Source organism: Gymnoscopelus microlampas (assembly GCF_963454915.1).
Source record: "Gymnoscopelus microlampas genome assembly, chromosome: 7".
In the NCBI taxonomy this organism is placed as follows: domain Eukaryota; kingdom Metazoa; phylum Chordata; class Actinopteri; order Myctophiformes; family Myctophidae; genus Gymnoscopelus; species Gymnoscopelus microlampas.
The window spans coordinates 10,190,912-10,208,609 of NC_139944.1; the positions used below are offsets into that span (position 1 = coordinate 10,190,912).

General features: G+C 43.5%; 1 protein-coding gene across 3 annotated transcripts in view; it reads left to right on the top strand.

The window, feature by feature from the left end:
* Positions 1-17,698, top strand: part of mtss1 (MTSS I-BAR domain containing 1) — a 656,873-nt gene that overhangs the window by 2,038 nt on the left and 637,137 nt on the right. For all 3 annotated transcript variants that reach the window (XM_084063402.1, XM_084063403.1, XM_084063404.1), the window contains exon 2: positions 17,272-17,356. In XM_084063402.1, the coding sequence (XP_083919528.1) occupies positions 17,272-17,356 (85 nt within the window). The remainder of the gene's footprint in view (positions 1-17,271; positions 17,357-17,698) is intronic.

The following is a 17,698-nucleotide window of genomic DNA, read 5'->3' on the forward strand; positions in this document are numbered from 1 at the left end:
GAGAGCTGTTGCGCTGCCGTGACAGTGAAGCACAAGCTGTACTCCTTTGGACAAGCTTTACCCCAGGTACATCGGATTGATGTGATTGTCTTCAACACAGTGTCCTTGCGCTGGATCAATGTACCCCCAGTGACAGCAGGTGAGGTTTCCTCCTTGCTCTCTGGCTACACAGCTGTGCTGATAGAAGATATCATCTACATCTGGGGAGGGTATCCTTACTCCAACGCGCTTCATGCATTTGTCGTCGACTCCCACAGATGGTTGAAGACCACGATTTCAGGGACCGTTCCAAAGGGGAGGTATTGCCACTCTGCCTGTGTCCTGGGAAAGCCCATGTATATCTATGGAGGAAAAACCCAGCTGACTGGACACACTGACATGTAAAAGTTGGACACCATCACCATGGTCTGGTCTTTAATTAACACCAGAGGTACACTACCTCCTACTTCATCAGGTCACTCTGTCACCATCATCGGGACAAAGATGTTTGTGTTTGGCGGCCAAGGGCCGCCAAAGTACAACATCTTTGGCAGGCAAGGGCAACAGTACAACATCACCAGAGTGTTTGACACACAGACCAACTGCTGGCTGAACACCCCCCCTGCACAGCTCCGAAACGCTATAGTCATTCAGCCTTTGCCTACAATGGAGAGCTGTACATATTTGGTAGCACAGACTTGAACTTCTATGATCTGTGGAAATTAAATCCAGAGACCTTCTTCAAGAAGAAGGTTAAGCCCAAGGGGAAGGTTCCCCTCTCTCCCTTCTGATTCCTACTTTCCTTGGACGCGCTGTTGCATGGTGGGAGAACGTGTCATCCTCCTTGGGGTCCTATCTGATGACATGTACATCTTAGACTTGAGTCCTAGCCTGAAGTCGCTGTGCAAGTTAGCAGTTATTCGGTACGGTCTGAAGCAGTTGGAACTCGCACACAACGTCAGGTGGGAACTGGTGGCCATGACTAACAAACAGCAACCAAAACAAATAACAGTCCACAAAAAAACTCCCAGGGCTCACCACAAAAAAAAACTAAAGACAATACAGGACAGGGTCTAATAACTGCATGGCTTGTGGAACTCGGACGCAGAGCGGGACGTTTTTTCACATAGCGGGGAGCGGGTTTATAAAAAGGTAGGAGCGAGGACCATCATGGATGTCATCTAAACATTGGGGGTAAACTTCCAGCCCAATCAGACCTTAGTTGACTTTCAGTATAAAATATATATTCACAATAAGGGATGGGATGATAATCGTTGTTTTCGTTTATTGTGATAAAAACACTCAAAATAATTGTATCGCAGAGATTTGAATTTATCGTGACATTTTGAGTTGAGGCCAATACATGCTCCTTCCAACGTCCAAACCTTTCAGAAAGGGAGGTGATATAACTACACATTGACCTCATTCAGAACTTCTGATTGCCGCTCTCAGAACTTTTCCTCAGAATTCCTGCACCCTCCAGATGTTCTGACTCTCCACACTAGTTTGGGAAGCCTGTCCGTACTGGAATTTTTTTCTGACGTTGGAAAAGGCATGAATTGACCTTTACTTCCTTGGCCTGCTGGCAGCGTGCACAAGAACTGTGGCCCCGATTGGTCCAGTGGTGGAACACACACACACACACACACACACACACACACACACACACACACACACACACACACACACACACACACACACACACACACACACACACACACATAGATATAGAGCTATTTAACAGATTACTACACTCACAATATAGACTTATTTTCACAAAAACATATAAGTTACACCACTTTTAACCACTTGAACCCCAGCATCCATATTCTGGGCAAACATTAGGCAAAAATAGATGAGTTGTGAGCTTGTAGATTGGCTTTTGCCAGGGGATGCTAGGGTTCAAAGTGGTTTAACAAACGGTTAGCTTAGCTGTGTTAGCTTACCTGGTCTGTTGCCATAACAACCACAACAATTACTATCAGAATATAGAGCTTTAACATTTGAACAGTATTTATTACTCTCCGCCAGGAGAGTATTGTTATCACTGCGTTTTCACTTTCTAAACATGACACACCGATTGGTCAAGCCTCACGTGACACGTGAAATACTGTGATCTGATTGGCTAGTGACGCCACCGGGCCTATATATACATGGCATCACTCTGACAGTGTCTCCGCCACTGTCAGAGTGAGGTAAGACGGGAACCATGAAATGGCTGCATGGCTGATACATAATTGGCAGATAGGACAAATAGGACATTTATATAGACAGGAGGGATATGACATAGGACACTTATACAGACAGGAGGGATAGGACACTCACACAGACAGAACGGAAGAGGACACTTACCCAGACAGGTTGGATAGGACACTTACATATACAAGAGGGATAGCGACCTATAAATACATGTGTCACTGTGATAAGCCAGATTCCAATACCGAAAATCCGGCCACTAGCTCACTCCCAGACCTTCGAACCGGAAGTAGTCAAGTAGTCGCGGTCCAATTGTTCCTATCTGTCTTATTGGACAGATAGGACAGATAGGACACTTATATAGACAGGAGGGATATGACACTTACATAGACAGGACGGATAGGACAGGAGGGATAGGACACTTACACAGAATGAACGGAAGAGGACACTTACCCAGACAGGATGGATAGGACACTTACATATACAAGAGGGATAGCGACCTTCGCGACCTTCGAACCAACACAAGTCTTCTGGCGGAGAGTTGTGCTCCGAGGAGCACTTTTTCTAGTTTATTTATGTTTTTACCAAAACATCACTTACACCCACCTTTAAGGAGCACAAGCAGTAGCTCTCCAGAGTGTATTGATTTTTTTTTCCTTCATATTTTGTATTCATGAGAACCGTAGTGTGTCTGCCTGTAGTGTGTCTGCTTACAGCATTCTCTGCTCATCCCATGGACTCCACACTGCACTCCTTTACTTCCTGCAATAACCACGTCAAGTGTGAAGTCGATCAGGTGAATGGTTCCCCAGATATATGAAAGACAGACAGACAGATGGAGAGACAGACAGACGCATATACAGAAATCACTGTAATTTATAGATAGATGCGCGTGACCCCAATTGTGTTGCATACCGTAACATCATTTTACAGGGCTTTACACACACACACACACACACACACACACACACACACACACACACACACACACACACACACACACACACACACACACACACACACACACACACACCTCTTAAATAAAAATTCCAGGAGAGCTTACTTTGCTGAGCACACCTCTAATAGTTAAGCTGGCTCTACCATATTGTGTGTGTGTGTGTGTGGGGGGGGGGGGGGGGTAAGTGAGAGGCCTCTCCCAGTTGGCAACAAACTTGCTCTACCACACACACACACACGCACACACACACACACACACACACACACACACACACACACAGTGTGAGTGTGTGTCCTGAGGCTACAAAGAGCCACAGTGTTTCTACATGTGACTTTGTGTTTCTTTTCCTCTACCTCTCAGTTTCTCTCTTGGTGCTCTCTTCATTTCAGTTCAGCTTTACTGACATGACACACACACACACACACACACACACACACACACACACACACACACACACACACACACACACTAGAAAAAGTGCTCCTCGGAGCACAGATCTCTGCCAGGTCAGGTAGGTTATCGTGGCCTCCTGGTGGCGCTATAACAGGCCAATGTGAAAAGGGTGGCATTTCTTCCTCGGCCTAGTGGGAAGGTGCGTGCAAAGTTTCACGTAAATCGGTCGCTTTGAGGTATTTTGTTCAAAATGGTAAATGGTGCATTTATATAGCGCTTTTATCCAAAGCGCTTTACATAGATTGTGCATTACATTCACCCATTCACACACACATTCATACACCGATGGCGGAGGAAACCATGCAAGGCACCAACCTGCTCATCGGGAGCAATTAGGTGTTCAGTGTCTTGCTCAAGGACACTTCGACACTACTGTAACTCTGGGGGAGCCCCCCAGCCCGGCATCGAACTGGGAACCTTGCGGTTTCCAGTTCACGCTACCCGGCCACTCTACCCCTGAGCCACTGCCGCCCCGTTCAAAACGAGCCACTCCTGCAAACTTTAGATGCAATCTTCGCCAATCAGCATGTAATATGAAAAATCGGACAGATCCGTCTTGATCACATGACTATAGAGATAATGTGTACCGATTTGGGTGATGTTTGGACAAAATCTGTTGGAGCTCCTGGTGGCGCTATAACTGCTCTGGCTTCCGGGAGTGTGCGTGCACAGTTTCGCGTTGATCGGGCCGACAGTGCCGGAGATTAGTTATTCACAGACGGACAGACACACGGACGGACGGACGGACAGGCGGCAAAACATAGTCTCGGCCACGCCTTCGGCCTGGCAGAGACAATTACTGTATCTACATGATGTGTTAGTCTCTGTGCAGTTATTTGACGTACAACAGTGAAGTGTGTGAGAGTGCTATTGACACAGTTTTCAGTTCATTGTTGACCTGTGCAGCGCTGTCTTGCCCTTGGTGCCGTGGCCTGGTTTGACTCTAGTCCGCTTCCATCTGCTAACTGTTAGCACTGTGTTGCTCTGACATGGCCTTAACAACACATGCATGTTGACCAAGCACATTCCTCACTGCTCTGTGTGTGTGTGTGTGTGTGTGTGTGTGTGTGTGTGTGTGTGTGTGTGTGTGTGTGTGTGTGTGTGTGTGTGTGTGTGTGTGTGTGTGTGTGTGTGTGTGTGTGTGTGTGTGTCCAATGCACCTGTGTACTCTGTGACAGCTGTCTCTTTCTCTGGCTCTTGTGTCTTGTGTCTGTGTGTGTGTGTCTCTCTGTCTGTCTCTAGTCCTCCTTGACTGTCTCTCTGCATGTGTCTCTCTCTCTGTCTAGTACAGTGGTTCTCAAACGTTTTCTTGGCAAGGACCCCCAAATTGATATGTATGTGGCCACGGACCCCCACCTGAAAATATGTTGTGCCAGGGAAGGGACCCCCCCCAGAAGCAAAGATTTGGGTCAAAAATGTTCGCCTTTTAAAAAAAAGATTGAAAGATGGACATTTTTCAAATAGCAGATCTACAAGCTCGTACGAGCTTGTAGATCTGCTATTTTTGAATAGCTAAAGTATAACATATGGATAAAGGGGTTAAAATGATTGTGACACTTAATTAACTAATTTCCACAATTTCCAAATGCTTCTGCCAAAACGGTCTGTAAAATGACATCTATTTTTTTAAACACAAATCTTCTCTTCTGGGGGTCCCTGGCACAACTTTTTCAGATGGGGGTCCGAGGCCAAATACATTTCAAAGTGGGGGTCCTTGGCACGAAAAAGTTTGACAACTACTGGCGTAAAAAAACGTTTATCTCTTTGTGTTCTTTCGTAAATTAATACTTTGTATGTGTCACAAAAGTAGTGAAAATATCGCGACGCATTGTGAGCTTGTAGATCGGCCATTTTCACTATTTGAAAATGTTTTTGTTTTTTAAATAATTAAAAAGGAATGTTTTTTGGACATGCAAGGTTTCCTCCCAACAGCGACGATATACAGATCCTGTGGGATTGGAATATTGTGGAAGAGAGACTACTCTCTCTCTTTCTGTCTCTCTCTGGCTCTATCTTCTCTCTTAATTCCTCTCTTTCATTCCTTCTTTCTCTCCATCTGTTTTTCTACGCTCTCCTCTGGCCCTTATCACCCTGGCGTGTGTGTGTGTGTGTATGTGTGTGTGCGCGTTGTGGAGAGGCACAGATTGCTCTATCTGAAAGCCAGCTGTCACACGCGCGTACTCTCACAAACACACACACACACACACACACACACACACACACACACACACACACACACACACACACACACACACACACACACACACACAGGTAGTGTTGACAGCACATCAGAAGCACATGTAGAAACGCTTAATGTTTTCTGCTTTGATCCTCTCACTGTGTGTGTGTGTGTGTGTGTGTGTGTGTGTGTGAGTGAACCGGTCTGGTAGGTGTGTGTGAGGATTCCATAGTTGGTTGCCACGGTGATGCCCAGCTTCTCATCTTACTGTTCATGTGGGAACTTTAGAACTCTCTCTCTCACACACACACACACACACCCATACACACACCACGTCTGCACGTGAATATTTCCATGCGTGTCAGTTGCTGTGTGTATCTTGTTGTGTAAGTTTGTCTGTATATATGTGTATTTGTTGGCATACTGTGTGTGTGTGTGTGTGTGTGTGTGTGTGTGTGTGTGTGTGTGTGTGTGTGTGTGTGTGTGTGTGTGTGTGTGTGTGTGTGTGTGTGTGTGTGTGTGTGTGTGTGTGTGTGTGTGTGTGTGTGTGTGTGTGTGTGTGTGTGTGAGAGTGAGAGAGAGAGAGAGAGCCGGTTATGTAACATTACAGAAGCCAGTGGCAGGTAAACAGTGATGTCAGATAACCCATTCAATCCGGGAACGCATCTCTGTCATTTTAGATTTCTTTGGCTTTTCAAAAATAGCAGATCAGATTTGCTATTTTTGAAAATGATGATGTTTTTGGCTGCCAATCCCCATCAAAATATGTTGTTCCAGGAACCCCCAGGAAGCAGAGATTTGATTTCTTTTTTTAATTCCCCAAAGATATATTCAAAGATTTGCACAAATGCTCAAGATCTTTAAAAAGAAATAGCAGATCTACAAGCTACGAGCTTGTAGATACCCCAAAGTATAAAAATAATGGTTATAGCTAAAAATCCCGGATTGAATGGGATAAACGGCCTCATTACAACAGGCCTTCATTCTCACAGAACAGCAGTGAAGTGAACCAGATGATCCTCCAGCCAGAGGGCACACATTCAGCTCATGCTCATATCCTGAAAGGCCAAAGGTCCTTCTTACTCCAGCAGTTCTCAAACTTTTTAATTTTTTTATTTCAGGGACCCCCCAGACTACTGCATTAGGCCATGGACCCCCTCTAACTCTTAGAGTGTACAAAAAAATATATTTTTGAAACGACACAAATCTTTTATGGGGGGAAAAATATTTTCAGATGAGGTTCTGTGGCCAAATACATATATAATACATAATCGTTGCTGTCTGGCAGAAACCAGCTAACTCCATTTTTCCGTTTTTGATTTTTTTTTTCATAAATCAGTGCTATTGGACACCCTTTACGTCTGTGTGTTGATTAAACAAATATTGAACCAATGGAAAGTATTAAAAGTGCTTCTGACAAAAGTCCACCAAAGGGGGGAGGAGTTTGCTGGTTTTGCGGACTCCAGGCTCCACCCCCTTTTGACCTCCAACCTCATTGTGAGCTTGGAGGTCCATTTAGCTGTTCTTATCAATGATGAACAAAACCTCCTAACTCCACTTGTTGTTTTGTTTTTGTCATTTCCTGAAAAATGAACATTTTGGAGTTGGAGCTGGTTTCTGCCGGACAGCAACGAATATAAGTTTGAAAACCACTGGTGTATATCAGTGCTTCTCAAACCTTTTAATTTCAAGGACCCCCAGTTTGATATGATTTTCGGTAACACTTTACTTAAAGGAGCTACACCATGAATTTAAAAAAAAATAATAATATTTGATATCATATTGTTTATGTCCCTCAAACGTTTTTCAAAAGGTTTGAGCCTAAATCAAGCCTCAGATATACTCATTCCAACTAACTTCTCTCTGGCTTATAAAGCACTTTCACCTGCAATACCACATTGTCCTGTTTGGCACGGGGCGCTATTGAGCCAGTTTGTATGCATGTTATGTCCTGGTTCTGTGTGGAAAAAGTAAAAAAAAAAAAAAAGAAAAAAATAAAAAAAAATGAAAAATGAAAACAAAATATATATATTTTTTTTGGTTAGAACTGAAAAACGGGAGGAATTGTTCCCAGACGTGACGTAGGGTGGGGGAACAAATCTGACGGACTGTTTTCAGACCAATTTACATAAAAACCACAGATAGCCTATGAAAGCCTGCATGCTCAAAGTCGGGTATTTGTTGGAACAGAAGAGAGGTGGGGGAGACCAAAGACACACAAAAATGAAGAAAAAGTTAAAATTTATGGTGTAGACCCTTTAAAGATCGGGTCTATAATGCATTATAATTGCTGAGAGTGAGAGTGCAAATGGAACTGAAGTTCGATATGTACAGAGTTACAGTCCTGTAACTCCTCAAGGACCTGAGGAAGAAATGATATGGCTGCTTATTATCGAACCTTTATATTTTACCATCACTTATAATACTTCTACAATACATTATGATATTTGACAGCTTGTTAGAGCCTAGATGTCTCCTCTAGGCCTAATAGCTATTGTTTTGGTACAGCCTAACTTGTTATGGTTCAGTTTGTCCTTGAAGCAGCTACAGAGCTGCAGGCAGAACTACCGTACCACTGTGTGTTCATGTACTTCTGACCATGATATCATGTACATAAAGCATAACCACCACCTACAATATTGTCCTACAATATTGTTTCGACTCCTATGTGCCTCATCGATTGCTGATTGATCCAGAATTCCACGACAGACCCCTGGGGGTTCCCGAACACTAGTTTTTAGAACCACTGCTGTATAATGATATACAACACATACATACATACATATAAACAGTACATGTCAGTGGTTAGTGCTCTGTCATTGTGACCTACATGCAGAGCAGCTCATGTGTTTGTTTACCAGACTGTGAGTGAGGTCAGAGGGTCATGTCCACTGTCCTGCTCCCCCTCATGCCGCTCTGTGTCCATTTATTCACAATTGAGTTAAGATTTGTGAAAATGACATTACATGTGATTAGATTAAAAGTGTGGGCAGGCAGACGGACAGACAGACACAGACAGAGAGGGTCTCCTGTCCTCATATGTAGCATCAGAACCTTTGATGGCGTTATTTCTTCCTCGTTTCATCTGGTGGGAATAGCGCGTTTTAGTAGGCCAGAGTAAGGCGTCGTCTCCACAGAGAACGCCTTTTGAGCTGACGGTGCCAGTCCTGCCATGTATTTCTATGGTAAAGAGATGCTGGTGCACTCCTCTTCTCAGGGGGGCGCTGACAACCCGGATACTTGCGACCCGATCGTGACCACAACCACGAAAAGCCCTTGTTTGCTTTGTTTCAGCCAAGCCACCCTGGGCAAGACCTGGGCTGTTGGTTGTCTAGGAAGTGACAACCCGAAATGGTTGAATTTGGTGGAAGTACCGCCCACGGAAATGACGTAGATGCTTTACAAATCTGTTAACATTCTCCGTGAATGAAACGAGTGTTGTGATTGGTCAAAAAATATCGTTTCCGGGGGAAACGCGTACGACGGAAATCCTGTCCACTCAAGACTAGACACTTGCTGCTTTAGGTCATGACCAGGCTCTTCTCGTCGCAGATGAGTGAGGCTGGGACCGAGGCTACAGCCAAGCTATTTGTGCTAATAACATTTCAGCACGGCAATGGTTGATAGGTTTGAACGTTGTGGGTGTTAATAAACTCTGCATGCGAGTGCTATGGACATGATATCCACTATGGACATGATATCCACTGATATCCACTATACATGATATCCACTATGGACATGATATCCACTGATATCCACTATACATGATATCCACTATGGACATGACACGGGCATTACATCATTACCAGACACTCAGGAACGATTCTTTTCACTTTTCAAGCGGTTTATTAGCGTTTTCTGGAAACGCAGACGTGTGTGTGTGTGTGTGTGTGTGCGCGCATTTGTGTGTGTTTGCGCGTCTGTGTGTGTGTGCGCGTGTGTGTTTGAGGTGCATGACTACGGCCGGAGTTTTGCATGCGGCCACGGGGTCTGTTGTCACGGTTACGGTTCCCTTTAGTTACTAGTTACTTTGTAGATTTTGATTATTATTACAAAACATACATTGACCACTTCAGCCCTATACTATACATTTTGGCTCACAATGCGACGCATTGTGAGCTTGTAGATCTGCTATTTTCATCGGGACCTTTACTTATAACAGAGTATATCTACATTGCAGTATTGATACTTTTACTAGTAAAAAGTAAGTAAGTAAGTAAAACATTTGACTACTTTTTCCACCACTGAGCACCAGTGCTACCAAGTACAAAATGACTTTCAACCCCTGATATACTGTACTAGTCTGCACAGCGCATAACCCAAACACTGCACATACTTTGACTGCTCATATCCCTGGGGTATGGACTAGTTATTCTATAATCATCAGTGTTGATTCATTCTCAAACTAGAACCCCCCCAAAGGACCCCTTGGGGGGGGTCCCTCGACCCCACTTTGAGAGTCACACAGATCTAAACAGCTGATTCGACGGTTTCCTCTCCATGGACCACTCATGACTGGTAACCATGGTAACTATAACAACAAGTCACAGGATATGTAGACAGCCGAAGGCTCGTGTCTGTTGGAGAGGAAGGAACTATGACACACAGACGTGTGTGTGTGTGTGTGCGCGTCTGTGTGTGTTTGCGCATCTGTGTGTGTGTGCGCGTGTGTGTTTGAGGTGCATGACTTTCCTGTTTTTTCACTGTGTGATAAAACCACAACAAAGGATGCACTTTTTTTTTTTTTTTAAATGATACTAACAGACGAACTCTCTCACACACACACACACGCACACGCACACACCAGTGCATGAGGAAGGTATCAGTAATGATGCATTGGTGTCATTCCGTCTCCATTAGCGATGTCAGGTGATCATGTGCTCTGATGTAAGCTTTGATTAGTCTGGTCTCTGGTCTGCCCTGCTCAGCTGACCTGGAATCAGTTGGCCTCGTCAGACCTCGGTCACACGGTTTGATTAGTCTGGTCTGCCCCGCCAGCTGATGTGTGTGTGTGTGTGTGGGGGTTATTACTTTTTCAATTAATTGAATAATCGAGAAGCGTGTTAATTATACATTTATTTGTGAACATTTCCATTTATCAAGAATTCAAATTCATTGTTTTATACTCCATCACAAAATGCAAAAATAGTGACAATAGCAGATCTACAAGCTCACAATGCATCGCATCGTGACGCATTGTGAGCTTGTAGATCGGCTATTCTGTGTAATAATGTTTGAAGATTTTTGTACTTTTTGGACAACAGGGCTTGAAAATTGACGCGAATGACTTCTGTATGAAATCTTGACAAAAGCTAAAACTAGGGACATTTTAGGTTGTTTTAGTTTGTTTTGTAAACACACAATACATCATATTTGTTTCATTTAACTAATTTGTTTTTTTTCAATTCTAGTTTTAGTTTTTTTCTTCAGTTTTATTGAAATATAATAACCATGACTCCCATGTCCATAGTCCATAAACTCTCTACCTGCTGACTGCAAGATACTTTGGTGTGTGTGTGTGTGTGTGTGTGTGTGTGTGTGTGTGTGTGTGTGTGTGTGTGTGTGCGTGCGTGTGTGCACTGGAAAACAGAAGTTAAGTAAGAGTAAGCAGGAACCTTTGGAGGGAAAACCACTGGAATTAACGCATCTCGATCTCTCTCACACACACACACACACACACACACACACACACACACACACACACACACACACACACACACACACACACACACACACACACACACACACACACACACACATATTTCTCAAAGGGCCACATTATGAGCATTTGAGCTGGAAAATTTGGGTTAAGAAGAGATGAATACTTCTCTTTACTCTCTGTGTGTCTCTCTCTCCCTCCCTGTCTCCTTCTTTCTCCACCTATCCCTCTCTCTCTCTGTCTGTCTCTGTCTGTCTCTCTCTCTCTCTCTCTCCGTCTCTCTCTCTCTCTCTCTCTCTCTCTCTCTCTCTCTCTCTCTCTCTCTCTCTCTCTCTCTCCCCCCCCCCCCCTCTCCTGGCGTTCTATCGTAGGAAAATGGAGGGAAATTAAATCAGTGGAAACGTTATTTTTTTCTTTTCCTTTTTTTCCCCATCCGGTGACGTTTACAGGCAGAGAATGAACACATTCACTTTACACTGACTGACACTGTGTGTGTGTGTGTGTGTGTGTGTGTGTGTGTGTGTGTGTGTGTGTGTGTGTGTGTGTGTGTGTGTGTGTGTGTGTGTGTGTGTGTGTGTGTGTGTGTGTGTGTGTGTGTGTGTGTGTGTGTGTGTGTGTGTGTTTTCCTGAGTCATGTCTGCTGGGAGAGGACTGTTTTACTGATCAGATTAATGATCTCTGTCTCAAATCAATTCAATACACATTCAAAGGTTTTATTGGCATCACGACATTACGTGAGTTTCCAAACCAAGCACAATTACACTTATGAAAGACGATGGTCAGGAATTAGATTGTCTGAACATAAAGTGAATAACAATATTGGTTAACCCATTCAATGCGGGAAAGCAATGGTTTCATTTCAGATTATAGCAATATACTGTATATAGGAACACAAGTTTTTCAGAAAACTGTTTAGGATTTAGAAGCCATTTTTAGAATCGGCCTCCGTTCTGGATATATGGATGAATATGGATATATGGATGAATAAAAACACGCGAACCCTAGCGACCTATTCTGGGGTCAAACATTTGGTGAAAATAGCCGATCTGCAAGATCACAACACATTGCGTTTGCGACACTTGGTGAGCTTGTCGTAGATAGGCTATTTTTGGCGAAGATGTTTGGTGTAGAGGCGGAAAAAGGAGTGGGCTTAGTATCGACCCCTGGGGGACGGACCCTCTGACATGCCATATTTGGGTGGTACACATTCGTCCAAAACTGTTACTTTTCAGGATTCAAATACAAAAAAATAGCAAAATTGGCAGATCTACAAGCTCGAAATGCGCTGCTTCACGCTGCGCTTCGAGCTTGCACATGTGCTACTTTTGATACTTTTGTGTGACACTATAGTATGATCAAGTAGGCGGTTATGTTACGAAAAAAAAAGTTAGAATAAGGAGATAAGAGGTTTCTGCCCAACAACAATTATGTTTAAAGGTTTCATGACATCAATTTCTTTTTTTTCTTTTTTTTTTTTAGGCTTTCTGACCTCAATTACCCCCCAAAAAACTGAACGTCAGTCGGTTTTCTGTGGTCTGGGGTTTTCTGAATAATTAGGCTCAGAAAAGTGCTGTGATTGGCCCGTGGACTTTGATATCACAGTCCATTAATCCCGCCCCCTCTCCTCCCTGCCCCGCCCCTCCCCTCTCCTTCTCCTTTGGTGGGGCGAAGCAGAGGCGACGATTGACAGGCAAAATCCCTCAACAGTGACACCCGCAGGCTAATAGTTTTTTTTTATTGCAGCTCAAAAGGTCTCAGAAAAAAACCTTCCATGGCTCACTGGAGTGGATCCTTCAGTTAAAACTTTTTAATACACGTTTGAAGGACCTTCATAAAGACATTTAATGTTTTGTAAAACCAGCATGTCATGAAACCTTTTAATGGTGCATTGTTCACTTAGTTCTTGTGGTCACAAAGAGACAGTGGTGTGATAACCAGCAGGATTCACAACCAGTGAGACTGACATGCATAGTGATGTAGAAAAGCGACACCTGAGAGGTTGATTGGACATGTCTGAACAGCAGAATGGACAACGCCCTACACACACGCACACACACGCGTGTGCACACACACACACACACACACACACACACACACACACACACACACACACACACACACACACACACACACACGCACACACCCTGTGAGTCATCCAGTAATACACTAAATTAATATTTACACCTTTGCACAACACTGTTTGGGTTTTATAATGATTTGTCTTCAGAAGCAACAACACACCCCACACACACACACACACACACACACACACACACACACACACACACACACACACACACCCACTGTACATATGCACATGTACAAGCACACACACGCTGTGGCAACGCTTTCAGTTTTTTTAGGTGTAAGACGCAGATGGTTTACCAGTTTGTCGTGTGTGTTTGTATATTACTCTGTGTGTTTGTGTGTGTGTGTGTGTGTGTGTGTGTGTGTGTGTGTGTGTGCACATGTGTGCATGTTGACTTTGACTTTGACCATTGAACACAGAGCACCAGAGAGGGCGAGGTGAATAAAAATAGTGTATAAAACAAACATACCTCTGACACACCTTAACGTTGAATCCATTCCTCATACCTGGGTGTGGCAAATCACTCGTGTGTGTGTGTGTGTGTGTGTGTGTGTGTGTGTGTGTGTGTGTGTGTGTGTGTGTGTGTGTGTGTGTGTGTGTGTGTGTGTGTGTGTGTGTGTGTGTGTGTGTGTGTGTGTGTGTGTGTGTGTGTGTGTGTGTGTGTGTGTGTGTGTGTCTGTCTCTCTCTCTCTTTGTCTCTCTCCTGTCCTTTCTGTTGCTCTTAGATTTTGAAATTCAAATGTTGAGCGTGTGCAGTGGTGGTCAAAGTATATACAAAAGTACAAATGACATAAAATACATTGTTAGAAATTGTCTAAAATAGTGAAAATAGCAGATCCAAATGCTCACAAAACGTCACAGCGTGTAGATCAGCTATTTTCACTCTGTTCATATATATATATATAGGGCTTCAGTGGTTAAGACTTAAAATAGTCTCTGTCGGGTGGAAACCCAAAACTGCTTGCAAAAAACTAAAACTAAAGCAATATACTTAACCTCCGGGAACGCATCTGTGTAATTTTTCTTTTGGGGCTATTCAAAAATAGCAGGTATACAAGCTCATAGCGCGCCCGCTTCGAGAAAGATTGTGTATATTATAGTATATCTCTGCTGTCCAGCCAGAAACTGCTATCTCCAAAACGCTCATTGTTCAGGAAACGCAAAAACAAAATATACGTTTTTCAGGAAATGAAGAAAACCTTATATTTTTAAAACAAAGCAATACTGCCTCATCAAAGTTGGTATAGTGACTTTATATATTGTCAGATACTTGCATGTGTCATTATATTATCAACACTTTAACCAAATCGCGGGTAAATCAACACTTTACCCAGCGCAAGTGGAGTTAGCAGTTTCAGACGAGCAGAAATCAAGCTGAAGTGGAGTTAGGTGTCCAAACAACAGTAGCTCCACTCGCTGCTGAGGGAGAGGTTTCAAAAGGGTACAAATTCTCAAAAGCTAACAATGGATCTCCAAGCTCACAATGCATCACAACAACGTGTGAATTAATGCCCTGATGCTTCATGCCACTTATTATATAGGCCTACAATAATAAACAGGACTTTAAATATTACAATAACTTCTGCAAAGAGGTAGTAGAATAGCGCGACACAAATGCTATGAACGCCTTTCTTCTTGTCACATTGCTCTCCTCATTAAACACTTAATAGATTTTAGAAATATAATTACTTGTTTTCATAACATTAGCGTCAGTGCTAAGTTTGATAAACAGGTACACTGCATAGTTTTAACAGACTACGGGGAGCTTGTTTACGTGGTCCTCCTCCTCGTTCACTGCGCAACGCGCTCTACTCATGCTGTTGAAAAGCAGCGCTGTAGAGGAGAGGGGGGAGTTGTTTGTTTTTGACGGACAGTTTGAGGATCCAATGGAGTTGGGAGTTTTCGTCAGAGGCGCTTTTTAATACTTTTCATTGGTTCAAATGTTTTGATATTTTACACAGACCTAAAAAAAAAAAACTGAAAATGGAGTTAGCTGGTCCTGGCTGGACACCGACGATATAGTATATATATTTTTAAAGTGAACATTTTTAACTCCAATATTTGCTTCTGGGGGGTCCCTGGAACAAAATATTTTGGCGGCCAAAAACATATCATTTTGGGGGTCCTTGACATGAAAAAAGTTTGAGAACCACTGATAATATAGCAACGTACCTTTAAAAAAAAAACTGTTAGGATTTAGAAGACATTTGTAGAATCCCCCAGAAGCAAAGATTTGAGTTAAAAATGTTTGCTTTAAAAATATATATATTCAAAGATTTGCTCAAATGTTCACGATTTTCCTAAAATAGCGCTATGAGCTTGTAGATCTGCTATTTTTGAATAGCCAAAGAAATCTAAAATAACACAGATAAGTTAAGTACTGTCCACCACTGACTGTGTGTTCGTGGTCGCTCAGATGACAAGCAAGACTGTCCCATGAATGGACGTCTAGTCATACACACTCAGCTCTCCTGTCTGTCTCTCACACTGTCTCCCTCTCAGCTCTCCTACTGTCTGTCTCACCTACACTGTCTCCCTCTCAGCTGTCCTACTGTCGGTCACTGCTATACTGTCTCCCTCTCAGCTTTCCTACTGTCTGTCTCTCCTACACTGTCTCCATCTCAGCTCTCCTACCGTCTGTCTCTCCTACACTGTCTCCATCTCAGCTTTTCTACTGTCTGTCTCTCTTACACATGTCTCCCTCTCAGCTCTCCTACCGTCTGTCTCTCTTACACATGTCTCCCTCTCAGCTCTCCTACCGTCTGTCTCTCCTACACTGTCTCCGGGGTTCTCCTTCCATTCCGACATCTCGCCACTCCGACTAGTGGCTTCCGCGTGCGGTTAGGGTTAGGGTTAGGGTTAGGTATAGGGTTCGTTAACGTCGGAAAGGCGACATGTCGGAAAGGCGAAATGCACCCACTGTCTCCCTCTCATAGTACTTTCTTGGCAAATCTATCGGTTAACTTTGTATTAAAGTTCAGTTAAATCAATGATTCCCTCTTAGGCTAGTGGATAAGAGGATTGGCTCTAGTGTACCTTCCTGTTCCGGCAGACCCGGGTCTGAATCCCGGGCGTTACATGTACATAGTGTACTTTGGTTTCTTTGGTGTATTGCCAGGGTTAGGTTGGTTCATTCTGTTTTCCCCAGTGTCTTACAACATTATTTTCCCTACATAGGCTGATTGTATTGATTTGCAGAGTCTTGTGGACAACAGCTAGACCTCTCTATCAACCCCTGTATTCAGTGTTTCAATTAGATTCTGTGTGTTTGTGTGTGTGCGTGCGTGTGTGCATGCGTGCGTGCGTGTGTGTATGTGTCGGGGGGGATTATTCAATGTTGTAATATGGGTTAAGTAATAAGTATCTAGTGAGCAAGTGTGAGCTGGCGTGCACACATTGTTTGTGCGCACACACACACAGACCAAGTACAGAGCCAAAGGTCAACTTTGACTTGGTATTGAAGGTTTAAGTGGTTTAATGTCTGAAAATACACATTCACAAAAACATGAACATACAACCCTGACGGATAGAGCTGTCAAACAAGTCTATGAAGCTATCTATGAAATCAATGAATAAGACAATTTTATACAGCATGTAGTGGGGGGTCCCTGCTTCATATCTCTCTCTCAGCTAAGGGGTCCTTGTCCTAAAAAAAAAAAAAACTTGAATACCCCTGATATAGTACATGTTTATTGTATAGCTGTGACGTGATATGAGTTGAATGAAACATTGGTGTTTTGTGTTTTGTGTGTGTCCAGGAGCCACCAAGGAGATCGGCTCAGCACTGACCAGGATGTGTATGAGACACCGCAGCATCGAGTCCAAGCTCAAACTGTTCACCACGTACGTACACACACACACACACACACACACACACACACACACACACACACACACACACACACACACACACACACACACACACACACACTGAGGTCTTGTAGATGAGCAGTGTTCCTCCTGACACACTGACCTGATTGAACACAGCATTGCTTTAGACCAGTGTTAAAGAGAATAGAGCTGACACATCCACTGGAGGGTACTGTACTGTAGGTGCAGGACCAACACAAATCACAGGCAATTCTAAAATAACAGTCCGCACACTGTGGCTGGCAGGGCTCCCAGTCAAAAGCTTTATTGCATGATTAACGTACAGACTTAACTAACCAAGTCTTAATCAGAATG